Raw genomic sequence first — 27,743 nt, 5'->3', positions numbered from 1 at the left:
TCAAGCCAAATTTGGATAATTGCAGAGCTTAAAGTCGAAGATGATAAAATTTTAGTGGATGAAAAATAAATTTTAAATCGAATCCAATATTTCTACGAAGACTTGTACACATCCAAAACTTTTCTAAGTGAAGATAAATTTAATGAATTTATAGAAGATCTGAATATACCACAGCTAAATGACGAACAGCGAGACGGTATAGAACATGAGGTTACTAAAGAAGAGTGTAAGGAGATTTTGAAAACCTTCAGTCCTAATAAGACTCCCGGCTACGATGGATTTACAAAAGAATTTTATGATGCTTTCTTCGAAACAGTGGGTGATGACTTAGTAAACAGCTATAACGCAGCTTTTAAGAAAGGTGAATTGTCAATTTCACAGAAGAGAGGTGTAATTACTCTTATACCTAAGGATGATGAATATCTTCTCATTCTTGAAAACTGGAGGCCAATTACACTTTTAAACATGGATTACAAAATAATAGCAAAAGTGATTGCGAAACGCATCGAAACGCTACTCCCTGTTTTAATTCACGAGGATCAAACAGGTTTTGTGAAAGGGAGGTTTATCGGCGAAAACGTCCGACTGATCAATGACGTGATGAATTATCTGGACAACTGTAACAGCCCTGGTATAATGGTAGCTATAGACTTCAAAAAGGCCTTTGACTCTTTGGAATGGTCATTTATTTAACTCTGCATGGCTAAATTTAATTTTGGAAATAATATAATGCGATGGGTTTCAATATTTTATGAAGGTATACAAACATCGGTTTTGAACAACGGTTTCATGACAAACTTCTCTAGTGTAAGCAGGGGAGTGAGGCAGGGGTGTCCTCTCTCGCCTTACTTATTCATTCTCTGCGCGGAGATACTAGCACACAAAATACGAAGAACGGAAAACATCAAGGGGATCGAAATCTTTAACACGGAGATTAAGTTAACTCAGTTTTCCGATGATACAACACTACTTTGCGCAGATATCCCTTCTGTAGAGAATGCACTTGCCCTGATACAAAACTTTGGAAAGCTATCAGGACTGTGTCTGAATGAAAGAAAAACGAAAGCAGTTTGGCTGGGGAAAGATAAAAATTGCAAAGCTAAACCCCTTAATTTAAACTGGACAAGCGATGCAATCAGAATTCTTGGAACCTACCACTCATATGATAAGAAAAAAACCTTGAAACAAAACTTTTCGATCAAAGTACAAAAAATACAAACAGTATTTGATATGTGGCGCAGCAGGGATTTGACTATGTTTGGAAAAGCAGTGATTATAAGAGCACTTGGAATCAGTCCAATTGTGTATTCTATGTCCATGTTGGAAGCACCTAAGTCTGAACTTGAAAAAGTAAGTAAGTTGATTTTTAAATTCTTCTGGAAGAATAAACCGGATAGAATAAAACGAGAGGTGTTATATCAAAATATTGATAGAGGTGGGATTAAGTTGCCCAATATTTTTTTGATGAATAAAGCACTGAGGTTAAGTTGGATCAGTCGGCTTTTGGATGGTAGGCCATGTAAGTGGAAGACAATACCACAACACTTCTTAGACAAACTGGGTGGAATTGAATTTATACTGAAATGTAATTATGATGAGAAGAGCTTGGACAAACAAATCCCAGCATTTTACAGAAATATGTTATTGTATTTTAAAGAACTAAAATGCCTCTACGACAAAGAAAATCTAGAAAAATTCGTTCTATTCAACAACAAATTGATTCTTATTGACAAAAAGACCGTGTTTTGGAAATCTTGGTTTAATAATAATATTGTTACTGTCCAAGATCTGTTAAAAGACAATGGCGCGATAATGACTTACAATGACTTTACTAACAGATACAAGAACCTTAAATCGAGCTTTCTTCAGTTCTATCAGATGATATCAGCGATTCCAAAACGCCTGTTTCTTTTAGGCAAAAATAATAGCATCGATAAGGAGATTTTCCATAATGGTAAACCAGTAGCTTTAGGACAAAATACCAAAATAGATATATTTAAATTAAAATGTAAGGACTTTTAGACTATTTATTGAAGGAAGGTACACGCAGCCCACAGGCTTTCGGAAATGGTCCAACTATTTTAATAGTGATGTAACAAAAGAATGTGAAAACTGTCTTAAACATACTCAAGCTATTTGCCAAGATACCAAAGTCCTACAAACAACTTTTAAACTATTACATCGCATTGTTTTTACTAAACGAGAGCTGGCATTCTGTAATATTGCCAAAGACGCAAAATGTATCTATTGTGAACAAGAGGACTCGATAGAACACTGCCTTTTTCAATGCAAATCAGTGCTCGACCTTATTTCCAGTGCACGTAATTGGTTTGAGCAGAAAACAAACAAGTCTCTGGTTATAAATAATTACTCTTTACTCTTTGGAACAGAACATCAAACAGCTGATCACACGAATCAAATAGAAAACCTCTTTATTATATATCTAAGACATTACATAATTCATAATAAAGTGTGGGACAGCCAACTTAGTCTAAAAGAATTCCAAAATAAATTTAATAACTATTGTCGAACCTTGAAGATTAATAACCCTTTCTCAAATTAAATTAATCGTTAGAGATGGAAATGTACTGTACATAGTGTATTTAAAATTGCTTGATAGTGTATTGGAGAATTGTTATACTGTAGTTAGTTTTCTGTTTTTTTTTTTCTCTTTTTGTTTGTTGTATATCGTTCTAGTTTTACTTGTGCTGTACTTGTAACATTTTATTTTATTTGAATAAAGTTATTAAAAAAAAAAAAAAAAAAAAAAAAAAAAACGAGTAGCTTTTGTTTGAGATGTGATTCTGAAATCAGGTGAATTTTTGGTCACGCGTATACGGTTCTATTTAATAAATTCATCTTTCATCAGCGATTTGTTGTTTTTTCAATTACATAGTTGTGTTTCAACGAATATGTTGAATCGCTACGCGTAGATTGCTTTATAGCTTGAAGGAAAAATTTAGTCTCGGCTTATAGCCGACTGTTTTGGGTATATTTTTTGTCAGAGTCTAACTCGTTCTAAAAACCCAAAGATTACGATCTCGGCTTATAGCCGAATAAATACGGTATTTCAAGAAAACTGACATTAATACAATATTTCGGTTGGTAATTAAACAAGAGATGTAGGTAGTCAGAGATGGGCGATCCATTGGATCAAAATTTTTGGTTGAATTTCCGAAATTTTCAACTCCTCTCTCCTTTCACTTAGCTCAGAAACGTAGCTCCACGCTTTTTTAAACGTGAAGAATGCAAAAAGTTTACATTGGAAACACATACATGTCATCTGCTTTTATGACATCTATTGAAACATTTGGATGTACAAGATGTGCTCTTTACTCAGTATCGCATTCGTTTAAGACAATTATACGTGGTGTGCACGTATTTTCGAACTACCTTATTACATGAAATTTTCGCGACACGTTAATTTCGCGAATTTCGCGATTCCAAAAAAAATCGCGAAATTAAAGTGACGCAAACAATAAGTGTCGCGAACATAATATGACGCGAAAATTAAGTGACCACATTGTGTCAATTATCAAGAAATAATAAGTTTAGTACCACTAAAATCAATGTGAATGAATGTTGTCGTCCGAATTGACTCAAGAACAATTATTCATGTATGTACAAGCATGACCTACTTGTAGACAGGGTGAAAACTGCTCTGTTGTTGCTTTTGCCGAGATTTAGTCCCTCCCTTGCGTTTTTGTTAATTTTGAAGTTATTGTTCCTTTGATAAAGGATTATGTAATTCAAGGGCATGTAAAATAATATTACCAAGGAAATGTAAATTGTGTCCTACTCAAAAACGCGAAATTAAAGTGATTCAAAATACAAAATTTTCGCAAAATCGCGACATTTAAGTGTCGCGAAATATGCGCACCTCAAAATCGCGAAATTAACGTGTCGCGAAAATTTCATGTAATAAGGTACTTACCAAAGCTTGCCAAGCACTCATGTTCCAATAGCGCAGTTAAGCTATCTGCCGCAAGAAGACAAGACGAGCACTGATCAGTGTTGAGCAGCTGGAATGACCGCAATGTCGAACTTTGTCGATTTCCGGATGGGAAAAACTGGGCCCGAGCAGAAATTGGCGAATGGAACAGGATTTTCTGAGAATTCCGATTTTCCGGAATTTTAGGACAACCTCCAGAAGTTGACCAAAATTTTCGAAACGAGTTTTCAGAAACTTTCTGTTCCATTCGATTTTGTACCGGAATTTCCGGAAATTTTGGTCCAGGTCTAATTCTCTAGAGGCCTTAAAACACTTGCACGCATTGCGTGCATATATGTTTAACAGGAAACGAATGAAGGAGTGAAGGAGTGAATTCATTTCGCCCACTACAACTCTTTTCCGAGTTAAAAATGGACCATTGTTTTAAGTTTCCTGCGACATTTATTTGGGCTGTTCAAAAATCTATTTAAACCCGTGACATAGTCCCTTTAAAGTTCAAAGTCGAACTCATTCAGCGAAAAAGTAACGAATAAGTAAGTGAATCGTGCCAATAAGTATAAATGTTCCTTTACAACATCCATACAAACATGTCATCACTTATACATACAGCCCAAGTCACTGTACCAATATGGGATACACTCTCAACTATTACAAGAAATTCTCCCAATTATTTCCAAAAATAATAACCGAAACAAGTAAGGAGAACTTGTATGTTGAATAGTTTGATTGGAACTATAAGTACTCGAACTCGCATATACCACACACCTGCAGAACGCTCTGGATCTGCAAAATTGGAGCGTTGTTTGGGCCGGGTCGGAGCTTCTACCATTGACGAGAAAAAGACAAAGCAAAAGTATAGAAATCCGTACAATACAATACATACCATAGACCCTTTGCATAAATGGCGTCTGCATGTGAATAACAATACGTGTACATCCTAAGCCTCACGTCCACGTAAAAATTCCTTTGTCTATAAACATCCACACGAGACTAAGGATGTACATAGTGTTGTTATTTAAATTTGGGCGTTCTTTTTGCAAAGTGTCTATGGGAATAAGGCGAAAAATACACAATGGAAAGACATTTTTTTCATTATAAGGCAGACACTGGGTATTTTAATTTATAAGTCGTAATTTATAATATCTAGAGCACGTTTTTGTAGCCTCCCATAATCATTTGCGAAAACATATCGCAAGGAAATTAAATGCTCCTAACGTTGTGCAGTATACAGTTTCACTATTTTCTTAGCTAATACAGAGTGGCGATTCTGCGTTGAAGAAGCATTTCTAAACAACACACAAATCTAGACTAAATTTTAATAAACCTTTCATATATAGAGCAACTGGGTGTCGTAAAACCAAAAGCAAAGCAATTACCCTGGCAAATCACAAAGGGCATAAGACAATTCAATGAACTAATAAAAAAAAACGGAGCAAATACATGTAGTCGTCACGAAGTACAGGAAAACTTGCGCGAGCGAGAGACGATTGGCTTTGGTTATAGTTTTGATTTGTTGAGCAAGTGGCGAAAGATTTTTAAACAAATCACTAAAACGGGTTAGAAAGTAAACATTTAGTCATTTTTTGACACTTTTAAAGAAATGGGCATGATTTTTGACCGATTTCATGCCATTTCTTTGCCCAAGTCGTGAGCTTAGTGACCAAAAGCTCTTTTGAGGTGTTGAGGGCATGATGACATGCCACGTGAAGAGTAATTCCTGTTTATTTTGAAAAACTGAAGCAAGTTTTTACGACCTCTTGGCATTCCACTGGAAATACACTACTTATAACCGATGATTCCTTCTACTTGGGCATGGAGCGTTTTATTTCATGCCAGTTGTTCAAGAAAACGTTCCAAGATAGTTTTTTATCCGGGTTACTGATAAAAACGTCTCTTTCAGCATGCGTGTAAAATTCTCATGCCATTCTTGCACGTTTTTTGCGCGGCCCCCTTTATCTAGCGACCGAGGAAAGCCTGGGTACGATTGTCAGACGCTTAGAAAATCTGTCATGCCCAGCATGAAAACGGCTCATTTCCCGTTCATGCCCAGCATGAACCGGAAATGAGCCGTTTTCATGCTGGGCATGAAAAACTCCTTTTTCATGCTGGGCATGAAAAAGGCCCATTTCCGTTTCATGCCCAGCATGAACCGGAAATGAGCCGTTTTCATGCTGAGCATGAAAAACTCAAGGCCCATTTCCGGTTCATGCCCAGCATGAACCGGAAATGAGCCGCTTTCATGCTGGGCATGAAAAACTCCTTTTTCATGCTGGGCATGAAAATAAAACGGCCCATTTCCGGTTCATGCCCAGCATGAACCGGAAATGAGCCGTTTTCATGCCCAGCATGAAGAATGAGTTTTTCAGATGAGATGATGAGCCGTGTTCATGTAAAACGGCTCATTTTGCATGCAGATTGGACTGAACACAGAAATAAAGGCAATGATAAATAGGGCCTGGCCTCTGCAAATTTACCAATCCTAGCTTAACATACTGCCCAATGTCCTCGAATAGAACGCTTAATACTAGACAAGTTGAAACGTTTTTCTAGACTGCTTGGTGTTATATTAATGTAAAGATAAAAAGGGGGAATGAAACACAAAATGAATTGAAAAGATTTTTATTGAAAACCCAAATCCAATGGATCAGTCGACATTCATGTCATCATTCGATCACTGTACAATACATTTTACAATTGGCATAAAAATGCCAAATATAACAATCTTAACAGTTGAAAAATATCTTGGTAGATGCCTTAAAACTATGGAGACCCTACAACTGCGACCCCACTTAGTACTATACAAGCTCCTAACTACCCAACTCTATATTTTATTTCTTGTAAACGGACCAATAAGCAGCTGGCCCACAAAAACAAAGTGTTTTAGAAGTACACAGTACTGGTCCATTGGCCACACCCATCACATGACCAATGCTCACTATCTCGCCTAGGTGGGGGTCAGTGCTGCTAGGACTCTGATGCCCTTATCCTATTTCAGACCAAGTTCAGCTGGTTTTGTAACCATAATCAAGAGTAGAGCAAAATTTTCCACCCTTACCCAGACTAAATATTTTTCAAAAACTCTATAATTGTCATGGTTTACACTAATACTAACTGAAACAATATTTTATCAGTTTCTTTTCCTATTGTAGACTGATTTTTTATGCTCTGGTCAATTTATTGGGAAATTGTAGGCTATTCTAGACCAAAACTCTCAGACGTTTTTCCCTACCCTAGACTTAACTGCTTGAAAACCCTACCCTTCACAGTAGCAAATATCCTTATAGCCTAAGCATGGGATTAACCCCGCCCCCTTCTGATCTTATCCTATCTATAAATATGTTGATTGCTAAGGGAAACCATAAGGTTTTCCAAACATGTCATTATGGTCTTTAAACATTGAGTCCATGTTATGAACCAATGTATGTCAATTAACTACATGTGTAGCACTTGCATGCATTTATCCCATGACTAATGTTAGTTCATCCACTGACACACTGTCAAACCTGCAGATATTACAGCTAGCCAGTGAAAAGCTAGCCCATATAAAAGTTAGCATTTTGACCTAGCAAATCGGTCTGAGATAAAACGTTAATTACAAATTAAAATGTTAAGTGTGATCAAAACTCTGCATCTTTGTACTGTGTGCCAAGGGAAGAGAGAGGTAATATACATGTACAATCAATACACTCTGCAACCCATTAAACAAACTGTATGAACTCTAGTGACATCTACAAATAAATTTCTCATCGCCATCCACGGATATGTTAGGGATGAGTGGTCATCATCAAGCTCACTAATCATAAAACAAGATTATATCCCTTATGATTTCACTGTCACCATATATAAGTTAATAATGAATTAATGGATAGCTTGTGGAACTTCCCTTCAAGTTCATTACTGTTTACAAACCAGAAGTACAAAGCTACAGTTTACATATTTAAAATTCTACTAGTTTTTTTCCATTCCACACTTCTTTGCATTTTTGTGAAAGGTCTTCCTTGGCAACCCAGAAGGGCTTCCACTCAACCAGATATTCTTTTACAAGTGTGCTGAAAATTAAATTGAGAGTTGTTACATATAAAAGTAGTTTTCATAATGCATGTAAATGCTGTTAATATATCATAAAGGGCAGATGGGGATTAAACCTAGACTGCTAGATCACTGACTATAATGATATAGTTGTGCCCAAATTGTTGAAATGTAAGATGTTGGTTATACATCAAGATTTCTAATCTTGTACCCAGTTGTTTACTCACTTCATAGGAAACAATCTGCAGGAACTCCCAAGGGTTAAGAAGATCTGGGAAGATTACCAACTGAATTGGAATTGGATATGAATTACTAGTATAACCTGCGATCAGGCTTTCTTTTTTTTTCGCGGCGGAGGGAAGGCGAAAAAAGGAAAGCCTGATACAATTACTTGTGAAGTCGTCTGCCGCCCCCTAATTAAAGTATCTGTCAACGTCGTCGAGAATGTCGGCGATGCCATCAGATAAGCGTGATTAGCGCCTTCAAATTATATTTTTACTCTCACAATCGTGTGTTTGAATAACCCTTTTGAACGAGCTGATCGGATGGTTTTTAAAATTTGTTTTCTGCAAAGGCTGATTTTGTGTAAGGCTCAAATTAGACATTTCAAGGTTGTAGTTTTCGTCACTGGCACGATCGTCTGGTGGTGTGATGTAATAATCTTCGACACCATTGGTGATAGATCACGCTCTTGCCGAATTCCGTCGGAAGCACCGCCAATACATCTTTTCTTTTACAAACTATTCGTCGAATACACTCCCTTTGTTCGTCTTTAAATGTTTTGTGAACAAAACTTTTGAGATATTTTCTAAAAGCTAGAAGAACTCGCTCTCTACTTCATTCCGCTCAACACCCGCCATGATAACAATCATCTACGCGTGATATTTTTGGACCGGAAATTAGATTTGAACTCAATTAGCCAATCAGGATAGAGTTTTAATGTTGCCTTTTGTTTTCTGACCAATCAGAGAAAAGTCCAGATTCTGGACTTTTTACAGACGACTCGACAAGTAATTGTATCAGGCGTTCATTTTTCCGTTGACCCCTCCGCCGCGAGAAAAATAACGCCTGATCGCAGGTTATTACTAGTACTAATCCACAGCCAAGCATTACCCGTAAATAAATTAAAAATAAGAGTAGTCAAAAAAGAGCAGGAATTATTTTCAGGACAGGTCAGAAGCAGTTCAAGGCAAACCAGATGTTGCAATAATTCAACTACTCAGATGGACTGGGTGTTTTAGATATTTGTATCAATTGATTTCTCCATACATGAAAACAGTTAAAAAAATTCGAATTTAGTGGCTTACCATTCTTGAATTAATCTTCTCCTAGGTTACTTCTTGACTTGTTCTCTAACAGCTACCTCTCTGATAATGCATGACCAGAATAAACCTAAAATAAATTGAGCAATATGGCATTTTAATCACATTTTTTTTCAAATGTCATGCATTGCACCTTTAAAAAATCATTCATTAAAAGTATAGAAATCCATGAGTCATCCATTTGTTTACTGTATGTGGATGATGTATGCAGGCGATATTCAGCACGATTTCGCAGGATAATTGTTACCAGTAAATATCTGTTATGTATGGATGACAGATAATGTTAATATTTTGACCACATATTGGTAGTGCATGCATTTGCTGAATAATAATTAACAACTATTCACCAAAGTGGAGGTGGCTAGTGGTGGATATTTACCGAGCCATGAAAAATATGGCCCGAAAGTATACCCTCCGGCCAACTCTCACGCCTGCAAGTTGAAAACTTTGATCTCATGCCAACTCAGTGAGGCTTATGAAGCAATTTCTCATGCCTGGTCGAAAAATGTGAGTTATTACAACCATAACTTACACATGTTCCAGAAAAATGTCAACTCAAATCAATGCGAGAAACAAAAACAACTCTGTTTAAAATGAGTATACTTTTTCTGAAAATCTCAGAGTTTTGACAAGAAATGCATTGAAAACAACGTCATGTTTAGCCAAACCATCCTGGGACTGGAACCAGGACTCTTTCAGAACATCTTCGGAATACTTTGAAAGGCTTCGGAAATCTTCAGGGATGGTTGTGTCTCCTTCGGAAATCCTGGCACTCTCAGGAAAAAAATCTCACGCCTTTGACCCAGAAAAAGTTGGCAGGTATACAAAAGAGTGATTTTTGACTAGTTTTTCCCCTTCCACATACACTAATAACAGTGGTGGTTAATAAACTCATGCTGTATCAACCAAGAGGCAAAAAGTCATCTTCAAGCAATTACCAGTATTATTACACGACTAAGGCGGTCCGAGGGCCAATAACTAAATCAGCCAATCAGATTACTTTATTTCCGATCCCGTGAGGGCCGACATTTTCCAAGTATCGGACCGGGTTTTGTCCCGGATGATCCCGCGCTAATTTTTTTGCAAGATTTTTTCGGAGTTTTTATTGCTTTGAAAATGAAATGACCTTAAACACGGAAATAATTTTAACTCCTTTTAATAGCGCGCGTAAAAGTTTTGACGCACATTGTTTTCCACGACATCTACCGGGTAGTAATTCTCACTACACAAAGTTTCCAGTCGTGTAATAAATCTCTTATTAACCAAGCTTGCTCGGGACCGTACTGGGCGAATATTGGCCCTCGGTCTTTTTTGTACGGACCTCGCTGCGCTCGATCCGTACTGTCAAGACCTCGGGCCAATATTCGCCCAGTACGGCCCTCACGCGTGGTTAATAAGATATATGTATTAAGTTTACATTGTTATTCATTTAATACACAATATTAATCTGATCGGCATAATCTTCTTGTAATGCCACTTTCTCGCATCAAAGGCATGTTTTACTTACCGGTTTCCAAGATTTGAGAATTGGATATGTTCCATGCCTTCCTCTGCCTCTGCCAAACTGCCCCCAAAATGCTTAATCAAATTCAAAACAATTGATTTTGCCTCTGGACCTTCTTTAGAAAGTCGCTCAACACGGCAAAAATCTCTTTTCTTTGCTTACTAAAAAGAGAAAATGAAATAAACAAATAGATAAATAAATAAATAAATAATTAACTGCAGTTCGGAGTAAAGTATCAGGTAAATAATAAACAATTTGCATGGCTTCATTGTCACACCAGGTCCACCCCATGTAGTCCTGTATTAAAAATTTACTCACGTCGAGCAACTTTCAAAGTAGCAAGCGTCGGATTCATCTTCATATTAATTAAAAGTTTAATGCCCTTTGTACGGTCGCTTTAACAAATAATTCAACAAAGAAAAAATTTACCGAGCAACACAATGAAACGTCTGTAATCACAACATGTCTCAAAAACATTTCTTACATGTATGTCTACACATTGAAAAATCAGTAGTAATATAAGATATAAAGCATCACTACAGACCAAAATAATTAATTTTCTGCCACTTACTGTGATAATAACTCAGCTACTGGAGCCTCCTTTTCTGCAGTTGATTTCCGAAAGGAGAGAAAATTTTGTCGTCCAATCTATTGCGCTAACACACTACACGCCACTTGTCTCACGACATGAAATCTCGATTATATCCGAACAATTTTCGGACGATTTACCTGAAGAACGATTCTAAACAAATCCATTGGCAGCAAGAAAGTTCGGTTTTCTCCGGCTGACGCAAATATCACGTTGCCTGTTGAAGCTCGAGCACTTTCTTTGGTGAAAAATTTTTGCGGGATCTTCGCGGATTTTCACTCTCCGCTGAAAGACTCTTAATATTGGAGGAATTTATACACCTGGTGGTATTCAAAGCTTATTATGAGCAAGAACCGTTCTCCACGAGTGGGTAAGTGGAAAATTCTCGTTCGCTGCACGCATAAAGCTGCAAATTTCTTTACCAATATGCTCAGGTGAGTCCAAAATGGCCTTCAACAACTTTTGTTGTATCGATCTATTTGCAGGAGTCCGCCTCCAGTGCAGAAATTAAAACACGAAAATGGCCGGGTTAAAGTTTGCTCCGGAGGGAGGCTGCTGATCCTCAATCAGACAGAGAAATTCTACCGGGACCTGTCAAACAGAAAACAGAAGGTAAGCTTAAAAGTTCAGTAGAGGAAAGTACGGCAAACCGGCAATACGCAAAAGGCACAAAGAGTACACGTACCTCACTTACCTTAGATCGCTAAAATCTGTCCAAAACTGAGCTGAAAAAATCTTTTGGCGCCTCATGGCAAATAAAAGAGTTGGGACGTAATAAAAAGTGTACTACGAAAAGTGTGCAGTTGTCCTCAGCCAGTACGACCAACAAAACATACGAGATAAATTTTATGTAGCTTGCGCTCATTACAAGACAGCAAACTAGCAGCACAGGTGTGAAAATTGTAAGCAATATACAGCTGTACTTTGAAATACAATTTCAAGCAAACGGCCGGTCTGCGCGTCGAGCTGCGCGGTGTGACAGTGTGAAAATATTCCGTCAAAAATTGCCCGTCGGGGAGGGGGAGGGGAAGAAGACAGTCCTTATTGTATGATTATTATTTTTTTTTTAAAAAATTCTCCGTTTCTGATTGGTTTACAATACCCAGCTAATTTCAGCTTATTTGCTAGCACCGACCAAATTGGATGAAGATTTTCTTATTAGCCGAATGACGTAATAATTATTGGCCGATTGACGTCAATATTAGACAATTAACGTCACGCAACGACGGCCTTGATAACGCTGAGCTAGAAAGTACGAACTGATGGTCGCCAGGTTTGAACATAGCGACGAAAAAAAAAAAAAACAAATAAAATAGCTTAAAATATGAAAAAATAGAAAAAATACACAAAAAAAATTCTTCAGAAGAGAAACATTTAAATCTAGCAACTGCGGAGGAATTGGCCACTGTTTAGCGAAAAATCCACACCGAAGTGAGGACCCATTTAAATTCATTTTGTGCATTTAGTGCTCTGGAAATATTTTGAATAACTAATAAAACAGTTATTGAATTCGCGCTCAGCCGCATCGAGTGATTACTAATTGCGTGACAAGCCAAAACTGAACGTCAGCGTGAGAGTACTGTAAAAACCCACGTATAAGAACCTAAAATTTAAGAACCTGTTAGGCTTAAATTTTCATTTTTAACCCCCTTTTCCTAATAACCTATTTCGCCTAAAATTTTCAACAGGTTCTTATTTAAAAAAAAATAAGGAATTGATGAAGATACAGAAAACAAATTTTAGTTTAGACATGCCTGCTAGTACTTTTATAGATCATTATGAGTAATACAGGAACATATTCCATATCATATATTCCCAGTTATATTTATCTGTGCTGATCGCTAGTGCCCAATCAAATTTAGAACCGTTGTTAAAGAACCTAAGTAGCCTCAAATCCCACTAAGGGACCGATCATTATTTATCGCCTGGGGGGGGGGGGGGGAGCGGAGGATTATGGGGGGAATCACATGATTTTAAGGAGAGCAGAAGGGGGGATCTTTCGTAACTAAGAGTCCAAAAGGGGGGATCACTAAAATTTTTGGAAGAATTCAGATGCGGGACCACTCAAATCTGCTTGGATAATGCCAGTTTGAGAGCATACAAAATAAATGCGCCATTCTACTGGGAGATGAAAGCATTTACAGTCTTAATTTGTTCTAACACAACTTTATTTAAAGAAAACGGAAGCTGTCAAACTGGCGAATGTGCACATTTGAATTTATATTGGGAACATTTTGTGTTTGAACATGCTTATGCCTTAGCTAATATTCATCTTTGAATCTGACAGGTGAGTTCTAAATCGTGAACCATCTCTTCTAACAACTGAAACATTGTGAAATAGCATGCTCGTTTAAACATAAAGCATTTATTGCGTCTCTAGGGAATGGCCTCCTGTCTCAGCTCTATTCTTAATCCGATTCAACTGCTTCATCTGCCTCGACCTTAAAAAAGGGTGCTGCTTGCTCTAGATTTTTTGTTATGGTCATGCTAAAAATACGCTTTTCTAGCAGCCACAGCAAAGGTTCAGATTCAAAACGCCTCGTTGTTTTTTTTAGCAAAGTCAGCATTGATGCTAACTACATTAACATATATGTTACCCTAACATTCTCTTCGATTGAACCGAAAATTTGTTCCGCGAACTAGAGATGACGTGTGTTCTATAAGAGATGACATGCCCTCTGCTCGAGTAGTTTCTTCCTGGATTTTCGGACCTTCCTCTTATTAGTTCATTTCTTATTGACATTGATGATTTTTTCGAGCATAATGAAACTTCGCTTACAAGGAGTCACAAGATATGAACCACTCGATACATAGGCGTTCATCTTATAGAGCTTATCTAAACACACATATTGCTAAGCTATCTATTACGGAAATTCCGATCATATATTAATTACACCTTTTAACCAAAATGTTAAAACACTCGACATTGATGATTTTTTCGAGCATAATGAAACTTCGACAGGTTGATATGCGCTGTTGTCACTTGCCGTTAGAAGCGGACTGAAGTTCATCGTACAGCGTAGTGATTCGCCTTTCTGCTTCTTCTAAATAGGCGAACTCGTCGCCTCCAAATTTTTTGGCACACTTCAAATTTCTTACTCTTTAGTAAATTATTCGCTTTGTTCAGTACTAGTTTGGCAGCTCCTCTATCTAATTCTTTAGCGCTCGTCACATTTGCTGTTGTTCAAGCAGGTAGTTCCTGAACCCAGCTAACTTGTATTTATTGCCAGGGCTTCATGTCTGAACACTGAATATTGATGCGAAGTAATCGGGGGGGGGGGGGGGGGGAGCACGAAATTTATCAATAGTAATTAGGGGGGATCACTTCAATGCAATAACATTAAAAGGGGGATCGCCTAAATTTAACCATGTTTAGCACAAAAACCTCCGCCCCCCTCCCCCCCCCCCCCAGGCGATAAAAAATGACCATTTCTACAAGAACCCATTAAGGCTAAGTTGAAATCCATTTTTACTAAGGTTTTTACTGTATACATGATAAGTACAGCCAGCCTCTCGCATGTAACGAATGACCGTTTCCCCACCTGCTGGCGGCGAGGGAGGGGGGGGGGGGGGCATGTAAAGGATATGGAACAGTGGTATGAAGAATTAAGTCTAGAATAGTACCCAGACGCACGCAGCCTAACCCTGCACAAGAAGTGTAACTGACTCAATCGGGGAGAGATTTACCTGAGACGAACAATAGATGTTTCGTTCTTTATACATCTCTTATTATATTATTACTTTTTTTTTGCAGTGCAAATCACAAAAGATGTTTCATGTCGTCATCGCGTTGGAGAAGGATATTCCAGTCTACAAAGAAAAGTTGTGGTCAGGCAACAACTATGAAAACGTTGGCCAGGGGTCTACGCAACATGAGCCTTATCTGCTATTTAGACGCTTTGTACAGGTTCATGTGCAGCACACTACTGGTTGAAACTCTTTGTATAGACACGGGACCGAAATAATCGGCAGCTTTTTGTACGGCGGTCAAGAAATAAAGACACGGACCGAATTGTCGATTTATTTAAATGTTGAACATTGAAGTTACATTATCATCTTTCTAAACAAATGACAACTTCTCAGGCTTTACGTAATACAAACTAAGGCTTCTATTTAATTAAAGAACTTTCAAATACATGTTTTGTTTTTACTAAATTAGAAAAGTGTAACAGTTTGTTGATCAGTGCTCTGACTATCATAGTTCGGTCGAAATGTCCCATTCCTAACAAATAAATGTCAGACTTGTGTTAACATTTCAAAAAAACGCATCTTCTGGATTCATTCCATCAGTTTTGTAATGCTTTATCGGTACCATTCAGCAATAGAAGATAAAGCAGGATACGCATGAATACAAATATGGTTAGATATTTCTACTCGAAAAGACCGTTAACGATATTTGCCCTTATACTTGTTCAATAGTCCTCTTGACCGCGGGAAAGTATCAAAAACGGTGAAAAAATAAGCTTTTGAAAAAGAAAACTTTGGACTAGAAACCTCTAGAAAAACACTTTCATGTGCAATATCTCTGCACCGCACAGGCTTGCAAAAATACTGCAGGAATTCAATAAATAATTTACACTACAAAAGAAGTAAATAATGAAAAAAAAAAAAAACATGAAGACAGGAAAAATCTCCGAGTCCTTGATTTCATGCTGGGCATGAAAACGGCGCATTTCCGGTTCATGCTGGGCATGAACCGGAAATGAACCAATTTCATGCTCAGCATGAAAAATGAGTTTTTCATGCTGAGCATGAAAACGGCTCATTTCCGGTTCATGCCCAGCATGAACCGGAAATGAATCGTTGTCCGAATCCAAGACAGGAAAAATAAAGCCCAGGGCATGACGCAAAATTTTTCATGCCCTAACAATGAGTTTTTCTTTTACTGAATATTTGCCATTAAAAAACATGCCCAGAGCACGCAAAATGACTGTGTACACAAAAAATGTCCAGCAAACTCCTTTTTTTGACGAGCAGGGCATGGAGAAGAAATTTTCATGCCGACAATACCAATTTCCCAATTTTTTTATGAATGTTTACTTTCCAACCCGTTCTAAGCGAAGTTATGCAAAACCGAAGCAAACGCGAATTACTTTTGAAATTGAAGTTTAAACCGCCCTATAAATAAACTTAACACTTACGTTCCTGTAGGGGCTGTTGATCTTTGTTTCGGTCAAGAAGCAGCTGGCAGAACACAAGCATAACGGGATGTCTGTGGGCCACAAGGACAGTTACAAAGCCAAGGTACGCAACGAAGGCTGAGAGGGAAACAAAAAAAAGACAATGTATAAAAGAGCTGTCTTAACTCAAGTTATAATCATCAAACCAATTTTTCTTGCGTGCGATTGGTCTGAACACGAACTTTGTCGCAACCAAAGCTGGGGAATAATTATTTAATGATATCCCCAGTTTGAGTGCAGGCGAATAACTTTTGACATGAAAAGGTGTTTCCCAAAGAGAGTGGACCTGCGTAAAAAACATATTTGGAGGAAAATAAACACATAAATATATAGAGGAACTGGATATTACACGATGGCGAGAAGATATGAATTTTATGTTCGAGTGGCAAACACAATATATGTGTTTGCCACGAGAACATAAAATTCTCAAACTCATTAATAATTCATGACGTTATAAGCCAACCAGAGCGCCCCATTCGGGTCAGGTGGATGAGTTGGAAACTCAATGAAACACCAGTTGAAAATCACTAGTGTTTCATCACGTTTTCATCACTAGTGTTTCATCACGTTTTCATCACTAGTGAAAAAATTGTTCTTAATCTGCATATTCATATGTTACTCAAACACAGCTTTACATGAATCATTAATTTTTAATAAACAATGACCAGGAAAAACATTTCAAATTACAAACTGACAAGCCTAAGTCATTTGAAATTAAAGTTTACAGTACATTTCTTAAAGTCGCCAAAACAGACTGGCATAGTATCCATATCCACATTCTGAGAAACTTAAGCGGCGTAAGCGGCGTAGCGGCTGAACTTAACGGCTTAACGGCTTAGCGGCTTAACGTAAGCGGCTGAACTTTGTGCAATTCATACTCTTTAAAAACTCCACCAACCTCGAGTATTGGAACATTGACACTTCGCACTCGTTGCCAATCCTCAAAATCCCTATTGCCCACTTATTTTTATATCTGGTGACTTCGGTCCTCTCTCACGCAATTCTTCTTCCTCGATTGTTTTCGGGGAGCGAAACCTTCCTTCGGCCATGGCAAAAACAATATTAAATCCATTCAAGTTCACAACGCTTTTAGAATACAAATTTGGTGCAACGCGAAACTATTGGATAATTAAAAACAAAAGCTCAAAAATAAATGAATGCCGACTGAATAAAAAATCAAATACAAGGCATTTTAAAGAAAAATGGGAAAAAATACGACATGATAATTTGTATTGTTTCTTTAGAGAAGTCATTAAAATGTGCATCGTGTTTCATCACGATTTCCAAACACTCGAAAAAATGAGCACTCGGCCGAAGCGGCCTCGTGCTTTCATCTGTTTTCTCGTGTTTGGAAATCGTGATGAAACACTCGCACTCGTTTTTGAAATAGTACTTCATATCTTTGAGCAGACGTGTAATGTTCTGTTTATTATATAGACTAAAACTACAGAAGTGTCAAAAGCACAAACCTCTAATATGTAAACTATTTGCACTTTGGCGGCTAGAATTTCTTTACTATCTCTTCTTTGTCTACTTTGCAAGAAACTCCTTGAATAGTTTTTAGTCATGCGAAGTTTCCTTCTTCATCTTTGTATTTTTCGGCTCCTTATTGAATGATTTTAAGGTGGCTTCAGTGAACTAAACTTCTCTATCAATGGCCACCTTTCAGCGGGCGTTTGGCAAAGTTTGGCAGCCGTACGCGTGTAATGGCGCGAAATGACGTCATCGATATCCTCACTACGGTCCAGGATGTAATTTCGTATGAAATTTATCAGTGGTGTATCGCGTCTATATAATAAACCTCGATATTTGTTCTTGAATGATAATACAAAAAAAAAAAAAAAAAAAAATTAAAAAAGAAAATGTAAATTGTTTTTCATGAACAAATTATCAAAACCTTTAAACGCTAACAAATGTACTCCCACATTTGACCTCGAAAGCAGAGCGGTCTTGTGTAAGAATATTTTAGAGAAGGTTTCCGTTGAACATTCGAGCAAAAAGGAAAAAAAATAAAGTTACCAAAAAGAGCTCATGGCATGGTTACAGTTTTAATTAAGTCAAAACGAACTAATGGAAATGTTCGCTCTCAAGCTGACCTCGCAAGAGAAAAACTAATTTAAAGTTCTCCAAAATGGACGTTTCACGTCGATCAAACTTGTAAAATAAAAGGTGTTTTAAGCTTTTCATGACGTTTAAAATTAACTTTTTCGAGAATTCTTTGGAATTAAATAGAAGAGTTAAATAAAAATAAAAAATAAATATTATTATGTTTATAGTGTTTATAGTATACGTTTTTAATGAACATAACAAGGTTAAAAATCCCAACTGGCAGGAGGTAGACCAGTTAGCTATATACAAAGCGTGGTCGAGGATTTGAACTCGGGACAACCGAGAAACAAATCCAGCCAGTAGCAAGGGCAAGTCTTGAACCGGGGACCTCCAGTTCAAGACCTAAACCACTCGACAGAGTTCATAATACATTAGCGCTAGCAAAATGAGCTAAGCACCAATTGTAGAGCTCGACATACCTTTGTCCCATGTTTGGAATCCTTGCATCAGGGACGAGCGGTCAATACGAGAGATAAATATAACTCCCAGGAACATTCCTTTTAGGATACGCATGGAGCATGAAAACATTCCAAGCAGAATGTTGTAGAAAAAGAAAAAGTACGACATGATGGAGAAAAGCCGCCTAGCAAAAAAAAAAAAAAAATAGATTGAGAGGTACTCAAAATTTTGTACCCAGCAATAAACTGCTGTTCGACTCTACTCACATTTACCACGGGTTAAATGTGTCCTGCTTTTAATTTGTCAACTGTAAAATGTAAAGTCTATTTTTTGACAATTTCATAATGGTCTAATCAGATGCGTATGGTTCGGTCATTAAATCACGTTAAACAAAGGATTCTAAAAAATACAAAGTAGGTAAATCACAGTACGCTAGCTAACCAAGACTTATTCCAACAACACCAAGCTAAACCCATCTTTGGCATTTAGGTGGCTTTTTATTCGTGTAGTACTTTTTTAATGCAAAAGTTAACTGGTTAACAAATACGTATGGGAATGCAAGTTGATATGTGACCAATGTTTTTTTTTCGGTATTTATCCGTACTTCCTTATATACGAGATGTCCAAAGCACAGGAAATTTTTTACTAGTGCCTCTAGCAACGGTGAAATGTATATCTCTTTGGGTACTTTGGTTTCGGTCAAGTTGGCGGCAACAACAAGAAAACCTCTTCTTTGAAAGATTATACTGTGTTACGAATGGATTCGGTTTGGTGAAGTAAACGTTTACCAGACTGAACGCAGGATTCTCGGTAACACAACAATTTTACTCAATTCCAGCTTAACATGTCGCACCCTTCGACAATCAACTCAATATTCTTATCGTCTAAAGTTCTTCTCGGTAAATCTCTATCACGTGACCTAAGCGAAAGTCTAAAAATAAACATCCTTGTGGGAAAATACGTCACATGGACAATGTCACGAACAATGTCACGCTCAGTTTCGGAAGTAACACATTTTTTATGTAACATACTGCATGTCCTACTTGTGTACCTGTTATCAATGGCGACAGTGATGTTAGGATACGTCCTGTCTCGGAAGACGAAATGTGCAAGAAACAGCTGGAACAACACCAAGAAAACGGCAACGCCGACCGTTGGCCTGAAAAAGAATGAACGGTATTTAAGTAGAATGGTTAGTAGAAAACCCTAAAATCCTAATACCATTGACTATGCAGTAAAATTTATTATTTTCTGTATTATATTATACCGTACAACCTTTCAATTCTGCAGATGAACACTTATGTCCAGGATTGAACGCAAGTATTGTTTAATAGGTACTTCATGTTTGACTGTGTTATATGACATTTACATATTGCTTTATTTTTGACAGAATTTGGTGTGTTTTAGGGAATTTTTATTAATGAGGACACTTTGTGATGCATGTTATGAGGAACGCGCATCTTATTAGAGTTCAATCCTGGACATATCTGCAGATCAACCTCGAGGGTACAACCCATTTAGGTCCTAAAATGCGTTATAGTATTTTTAATCAAGATTCCAGTCTCTCAAGAACACAAACACCATGACAGGCAGGGCTTGAACGTCGACCGCTAGAACAGAATTTCAGCTCACCAACCATTAGGCAACTGCGTCTTCCAAATTAAAAAAAAGAAAACCTGCTTCTTTTATCTGTCGCACTATACTTATTCTTATCGAACAATTACACCTACCAGTTTTATCAATCATTATAAGATGTTGTTGACAATAGAATGCTTTTTCAAAGATACTACAGCAGTCTTCAAAATGTAGGTATCTGTCTGTCTGTCTGTGAAGCAGTTTTTAAACTTATGGAATTACCGTATTAAAATAAACGTCAATCAATCAATTAATCAATCATCATCAATCAATCAATCAATCAATCAATCAATAATAATCAGTCAGTCAGTCAGTCAGTCAGTCAGTCAGTCAGTCATTCAGTCAGTCAGTCTGTCTGTCTGTCTGTCTGTCTGTCTGTCTGTCTGTCTGTCGGTCGGTCGGTCGGTCGGTCGGTCGGTCGGCACCTCCCCTCGCATGTGCTGTTACTTTTGAAGGTTAACTTGCATACTGAAGCCGATTATTATGTTATTTTAATGAAGGGCCTTTATTTTGGGATAAAAAAAAATAAGGTTAAACTTACAGAAAACCTAATCCAATGTCTTCGAATACTGCTAACCATTGTGGGGAAAGGACTGATTTCAAATTTTTGAAAATAGCTGCCAGCACAATTGTCACAATGGATAGAAAGCAGGACAGGGTGAAGTAACCTATAGAAGAAAAAAAAAACATAAAATAATGACCATTCGACGTCAGATTACACTACTTTATTTCTCCACCGCTACACCGGAAAAAATATAAAAGTGATGTACTGTAAAATGAAATTAACGTTGTTAATTAGAACTTCGTTTGCCGCACAAACAATCCATCACAACAAGCCCTTTTCCTCGTACCTATTAAGGAGTATGCTATTTGATATCCAGAAAATCGAAGGCTTTTTCCCTATGGACAAAAGTTTAGAAAAGAACAGTTGTAAAAATGCAAGCCCAACCCTGGCAAATTACTAAACCATTTTAAGACAAACTTTTGCTAACGCGAATGCATAACTTTGTTACAATAAAAAATATAAAACAAACAGCGGTGCAAACATGATAAAATAATAACAGAGGTCTGGAACCTACAATCTTAGTCAAAAGTCGTTGACACATTGACTTTGCCGCGCAGATTTTATAGCAAATTTGCCACTTGTTTTTACTTTTCATCGCACTCCGGCAAAATACCCCCTCTCCCCATCCAATGTTGGATGATTGTGAGAAGGGCTTCCAAAAACAAACTACAACATTGATAGGGGGAAGGGGTTTGAAAAAGGGAAAAAAAGTGGGTCCTAAAAATGACAACGACTTTTTACACTTATTGTGGCCGGTTCCAGACCTCTGCATTGTTTTATATTTTTAATCTAGCTGCGATGGCCAACAATATATGATAAGGTTCTTGTTACGATATTTTTTGTGTGTTTGTTTCCCATAAAAAAAGATTTAATTTGCATGAAATTGTGCTTATGCCTTTTCTCGGCGGCCAGCAAAAGAGTTTAGTTGTGCATTGCTACTGTAATTTACTTTACCATCTGTTTCTCATAAGCATAAGCTTAAAAATTTTTCTAAACAGACGAAAATAAGAATTAAAAGAAAAAAAACAATGCCACGAACTGTCCTAATTTGGAACCAAAGTCTCTTAATTCCACTGGTACTCTTTATTTAAGGTACTTGTCACGGAAATTTCGCAGAATTTTGGTCTAAACGTAACTGTTCTGAAATTTGTGGAAGGCAACTAAACCCATAAAAAACCAATATCTTTGAACATCTAAAGAAGATATAATCTTAATTAGCGGATAGAAATCAAGCAAAAGCTACAAATATCGATTTTTTGAATACGCGCGGAAACAATTTGAAAACGTTTGCCTAACGTTTTCAAATTGCAATCCGTTTCCATTCGCGCCATCTGCCACCAATAATGCTAGTTAACAGTTTCAGTGCTCTGATATAGCAATTTTTAATAAAAATGGACTATTATTTCTAGGTTTTATGCGACACAAATCTAAATTTTGGCTGTTCAAAAATCTGGTAAAATCCCTGACTAAGTCCCTTTAAAATGAGAGTCTTGAGAACTATTATCCAGGCCTCGCTCTCTACTTCTGTCACTCTACACTTACCACCAAGGCTGCAGGAGAAACATACACATCTCGAGAAAACGATGTTTCACCTCGATACATCTGTAAAACGTGTTCCCTAAAAAAAAAATTAAATGTGAAAGGAAGATAAGTTTACTTAGCACTATAGGCTTCATTATCCTACACAACTTGTAATGAAATGCCACTGAGTGATAACTTGTGGGATGTATGTTATATTTTGCTTTAACTTAAATCATGCATTGTCGTGAAAACAAAACATATTGTTAGACTGTCTCGGCTTTTGGCACAATTGGCAGGTGTAAGAAGTCGTAAACTTCAAGATGGTGTATCATCAGCGTAGATTTCCCTCTGTATCTTGTCTTAGGGCCTGATTGCATAAATCCGGAGTGACTTTCATTCCAGAAAGAGTTCGAAGTTCGTTCTGCATACACATGACAAAGTGGACCGAAAACATGTTATAGCACTTCCTGTTTAGCCCAAGCAAGCAGCCCTATGGTCAAATTGCTTGTCAAATGTGGCTATTAATGGGCTTAATAACATTTTTTTTTGCATGATACCTGTGCCATTTTGGCACACACGTGAAACGCCTTTGGTTGAGCCGCTCTGAGTTCAAACTGTGGCCTCCGTATGCGGATTCATCTCGGAACGAAATTCGTTTTTCGTTTACACAATACCAGAAAAAATATCATTACAGAGGGAAAATTTCATTCCGGAATGAAAACCGGAATGAACTCATTCCTAAATAAATTAACTTTTGTCGCGGTATCATGTTAACAGATACAGAGAAATATATGGGGATAGAATGAACTCATTTCGGAAAAAAAGTCATTCTGGAATCAAGTAAACAGGACCTAACACAAAGATACTACGTTAATTAACAAGTTGTCAAGGGGAAAAAGGCCGCATGTAGCAACACCTGTAAGTTCCTTTGCAATAAATTTTCTTATGGGGAAATAAGCGGTCAGTAATACTACAACAACGAAAAAACGAGATTGAATCTACTGTAAGCACGGTAAATTGTGTATCTGAATTAATAAATTTAAACATGGCTTTCCAATCTCACGGAAAGGTCTTGGACTTTTCACCGATAGTTTCTGGCTCACATATCTTGCATCGCCCGAACAGCCTCAGAAGGGTGGCACTCGGAGAGGAAGAAAGGGTAAACATTCTGACAGAAAAGGGCAATAGACCACACACGGGAAAACAAGGGAAACGCGGGAAAATTTACAGTAAATGTATGGGGAAAATGAATAATCTAATGTCGAATAATTAATGGCAAATTCTAATTCCGAAATATTTTTGAACTACAAACTCAAGATACCGGGTAAACGAGTTTATTGATCAAATTTGGAGAATGTAGTCTCGCAAGGAAAGCCGCAAATGTTTCTTTTCATTTTTACATACATTTGTCTGAAATCCGAGCCGCCATTTGCGCGGAATTTAAAATTTAAGCATTTGTATGAAAAAACTAAAAATGCGATTTCTCGCTTCCCAGCAGCGTAGCTGTGTCCTTCAAATTTCATCAATAAAATCGTTTGCTAGGTATCTTTACCTTGCAATTCATAGGAATTGCAGAATGTTTATTTGCCTTATGTTATTGGGCATCGAACTCCTCGCTTTTCCCATACATTTACTGTAAATTTTGCCGTGTTTTCCCCCCAACCAAGATGGCGGCAGAAACCGTGGAAGGGTCTATTGTGCAAACTCACCGATGGCATTTCATGAAATGAAGCAACAACAGGACAGATACCAGTGCTGACACAACCAAGCCTCCCTCAATCCCACCTGGGAATAAAAACGAAACAAAACAAAAGAGATACAATCCACCAAAAAGATTTATTTTATTTTCTCCGCAAGGCGTTTTTTATGATTTACTCCTTATGAGATGACAACTGGAACAGTTTGGCGTAATAGACGTTTCTTCTACGCCAAAAAAGGATGATCATACAGAAAGCCAATCAAAACAAATGAAATCAAACGAAAAAAAGAAGGAAGAGAAAGAAGGAAAAAAGAAAATGTAAATGAAAAAACACCTTAGACATACAGTTCTGTTGCGCTAAACGATTCTTAAATAACTCATGACAAATCATTAAATAACGTGTCAAGGTATTTAGCACTGCTGTGCTAATTTTGGACCTGACTGGAAACGGATGAACGAATCAAGCTTAATTATGCAGCCTTTACTTTAGCCTTTAATGTTCTAGCTGATTTTGGAGCAATAGTTCAAATTGCTATACGTATAAAAGGCCACTAAAAAGAATGAGGAAAACTTTGCTTCGACATTTCGGACATTAAATTCGTTTTTTGTTGGTGACCAAAATAACTTACCAAGAAGTACATCAACTGCATTCTTGCAAGTATCAGTGGCACAGGCCTGAATGTACACCCTCCTCAGCAAATCAAAAAACGCGAGTAATGTCACAAGAACCTGAGAAGAGAATAAAACTGAGGGGATGGAAAAAAGACTTAAAGATAACATTTTTGGCAGAAGCCAACATTAAGAATAACGACAACGTACAACAACAGCAACAACACATTTCACGAAGTGCGTGTTAGTAAGCTATGCCCGAACTTGCTGCAAGATGGTTGGGAAATACGCGGAAAAAGCGACCAGGAAGGAAGGAGGGAAAACTAGTCAAGAGAGTTAAAAAAAACACAATCCCGTAGTTCTAACTTCCATCCCCTACTCGAGGCTTTACAAACATAAAACAACACCCACACGCAAAAGCTTTCAGAACGTATCGACACGAAAGTTAGGCCCCAGAACACAGAATGTCGTTCAGAGTCATGGATCTCTCTTCCGTTTAGTTCTTTTAAAAAAGACTTTGCTGCCTCGTATCATATGAAGCTATAAACTCTTCATCAAACAATTTTAAATTAAAATTATAATTTTTGCATAAGCAGTCAACGCCCCTTGGAAGAAATTGGAACCAACCTCTCGACACATAAAGAGACAGATAGAACAGTAATTCAAATTACCTGGTAAACCGTTATACCACACACCAGCATGGTTGAAATGAGTTGGGTCGAGAATACGAAGTCTGAAAGAAACAAATCACAGACTGAAATGAATTAAATGATCCTCGCAGTGTGTAAGCAATTTAAGCAATTGCATATAGACTGCAATATAATCCGTGGGTCATAGGGTCATTCATTTTTCTGAGAAATTGAAAAATGAAAAATGATTTTTTTTAGTTGGATTTCATTTTACATTTTTTCAAGATTAAGAACGACTTTTGAAAATTACCGTTTTCAAAAAAATGAAAATGGCATATTTTTGAATTCATTTTTCAATTTTTCCCAGAAAATGAAAATTGAAAATTTTCGAATTCATTTTTCAATTTTTCACGCTCTTGATACTAAATCCCCTCTCGTTAGGGAAGATAGACTGCAAAATCTCTGAAACTTCCTCGAAAGTCTTGTTCTCATTTTCGATAAGTTCACGAACAGTCAACTCACTAACAAGATTCTCCATCGCCGCCATCTTGGTTCATGCTGAACGTGGGCCCGCGAACTTTATGGCGAATTTTTTGAAATTCGATAAGCTTAAATTTCCATTTTTTGAAAAAAATTGAAAAATGAATTCGAAAATTTTCAATTTTCATTTTTTTGGGAAAAATTGAAAAATGAATTCAAAAATATGCCATTTTCATTTTTGTGAAAAATTGAAAAATAAATTTGGAAACGGTATTTTTCAAAAGTCGTTCTTAATCTTGAAAAAATGAAAAATGAAATACAACTAAAAAAATTCATTTTTCAATTTCTCAGAAAAATGAATGACCCCAAGACCCACGGATTCAATATAAACGTGGCTGTATTAAGGCCGATTTACACGGTACGATTTTGTCGCATGCGACAAGCTTACGACACGCCTACGACAGTCGTAAGCGAGTTGTAGGTTCGATTTACACGACACAATTCGTGTCGTAGGCCTGTCATAAGCATGTCGCAAGCGACAAAATCGTACCGTGTAAATCGGCCTTTATGAAGGTGTCAGTATGGAAAGGATTAACTGTGAATAATTCTATGTGGGAGGTTTGTCACATTTGAACATGGCCTAGCTTTCTAGAGTCACCTGTTGCTCAGTGGTAAAGCTTTCGACCAATGTCCTTCAAAAGGTTGTAGGTTTGGCCCTGTTGGTAGAACTCGCAATTTTTTTTTTTTTTTCGCGAGTAGCATGTTTTACTGAATGATCGTATAAAACTTTCTAGACTTTCCCAAATTAAGCCGGCCATTCTATCACTCGTTTCTCGCGACTTTGTTGCTCGTTATCGCAACTACGTCGCTCTTAAGAATCGACTTATGGCAAGTCTAACATCTTTCATAAAAGCAAATTAATTTATTTACGCACTATATGCTAAATCTTACAAGATTAAACCAACCTTTTCTTGGTTTGTATATAGGATACAACAACTTTGGATACCATTTCATCTCTTCAAAATCTCTGGAAAAATAATTGAAAAAATTCTTATAATCCTTGTAATGTTCATGCAATTAAGCCCTGAATTTTTTCAAAACTTATAAATGAAAAATAACCGTGGAGGACACTACAGTAACAAGTAACAGCCACGAATGGAATGCATGCTTCCGGCTATTTTTTTTTTTTTTTATTTCTTAATTAAAACCATTTATGTTTGCACAATAACTATGAAAATTCTCGCAGTTCATTGCTTGAAAAGTATAGTCTATGAGAGTATAGACGGAAATGACGAAACTTGTACCGCGCGCGATAACTCGGATATTGTATAAAAGAGTGCAAACCATGAAAAAGTTTGAACGATAATTTCAATACAATGCTTACGAGACTGATCCTGGATTTATCAGCTCCTTGATGTGGGCTATCTCTGGTTCTTTAGCCAAACGAGTATCGGAGATTTCACCACCTCCCTAAAACAGATAAATAAAAAACCATGACGCTCCTAAATCAACATTTACTAT

The 27,743-nt window shown here is 37.2% G+C and overlaps 2 protein-coding genes across 7 annotated transcripts in view; one reads left to right on the top strand and one right to left on the bottom strand.

Annotated features, from left to right (window-relative positions):
• LOC144664677 (stimulated by retinoic acid gene 6 protein-like) overlaps window positions 1–27,743 on the bottom strand; it is a 36,541-nt gene that overhangs the window by 2,153 nt on the left and 6,645 nt on the right. For 2 of the 6 annotated variants that reach the window (XM_078525863.1, XM_078525864.1), the window contains exons 8-19: window positions 27,607–27,692; window positions 27,188–27,249; window positions 25,785–25,846; window positions 25,134–25,233; window positions 24,515–24,590; window positions 22,827–22,902; window positions 21,571–21,619; window positions 21,261–21,387; window positions 20,136–20,243; window positions 19,105–19,268; window positions 16,538–16,654; window positions 4,718–4,774 (exon numbers count right to left, since the gene is read on the bottom strand). In XM_078525863.1, coding sequence (XP_078381989.1) covers window positions 4,718–4,774; window positions 16,538–16,654; window positions 19,105–19,268; window positions 20,136–20,243; window positions 21,261–21,387; window positions 21,571–21,619; window positions 22,827–22,902; window positions 24,515–24,590; window positions 25,134–25,233; window positions 25,785–25,846; window positions 27,188–27,249; window positions 27,607–27,692 — 1,084 coding nt within the window. Of the gene's footprint in view, window positions 1–3,934; window positions 3,980–4,717; window positions 4,775–15,505; window positions 15,619–16,537; window positions 16,655–19,104; window positions 19,269–20,135; window positions 20,244–21,260; window positions 21,388–21,570; window positions 21,620–22,826; window positions 22,903–24,514; window positions 24,591–25,133; window positions 25,234–25,784; window positions 25,847–27,187; window positions 27,250–27,606; window positions 27,693–27,743 lie in introns of those variants that run through there. The other 4 variants (XM_078525865.1, XM_078525866.1, XM_078525861.1 and 1 more) reach the window with 3 other exon arrangements.
• LOC144666687 (uncharacterized) lies at window positions 9,794–15,330 on the top strand. The gene is made up of 4 exons (XM_078528074.1): window positions 9,794–9,810; window positions 11,623–11,766; window positions 11,882–12,008; window positions 15,151–15,330. Exons 1-4 carry the CDS (start codon window positions 9,794–9,796, stop codon window positions 15,328–15,330), a joined length of 468 nt encoding a protein of 155 aa, XP_078384200.1.

Source organism: Oculina patagonica, chromosome 9 (genome assembly GCF_052425735.1).
Source record: "Oculina patagonica isolate OP01 chromosome 9, crgOcupat, whole genome shotgun sequence".
Taxonomy (NCBI): Eukaryota; Metazoa; Cnidaria; class Anthozoa; order Scleractinia; family Oculinidae; genus Oculina; species Oculina patagonica.
The sequence above is the reverse complement of the archived record's forward strand: the minus strand, read 5'-3'. Positions and strand labels throughout refer to the sequence as shown.

Bases quoted from the DNA above. Each gene is read 5' to 3' on its own strand.
- LOC144666687 (XM_078528074.1), top strand. The intron at 11,767-11,881 runs GTAAGTGGAAAA...ATCTATTTGCAG, and splicing joins GAACCGTTCTCCACGAGTGG to GAGTCCGCCTCCAGTGCAGA. The intron at 12,009-15,150 runs GTAAGCTTAAAA...TTTTTTTTGCAG, and splicing joins TGTCAAACAGAAAACAGAAG to TGCAAATCACAAAAGATGTT.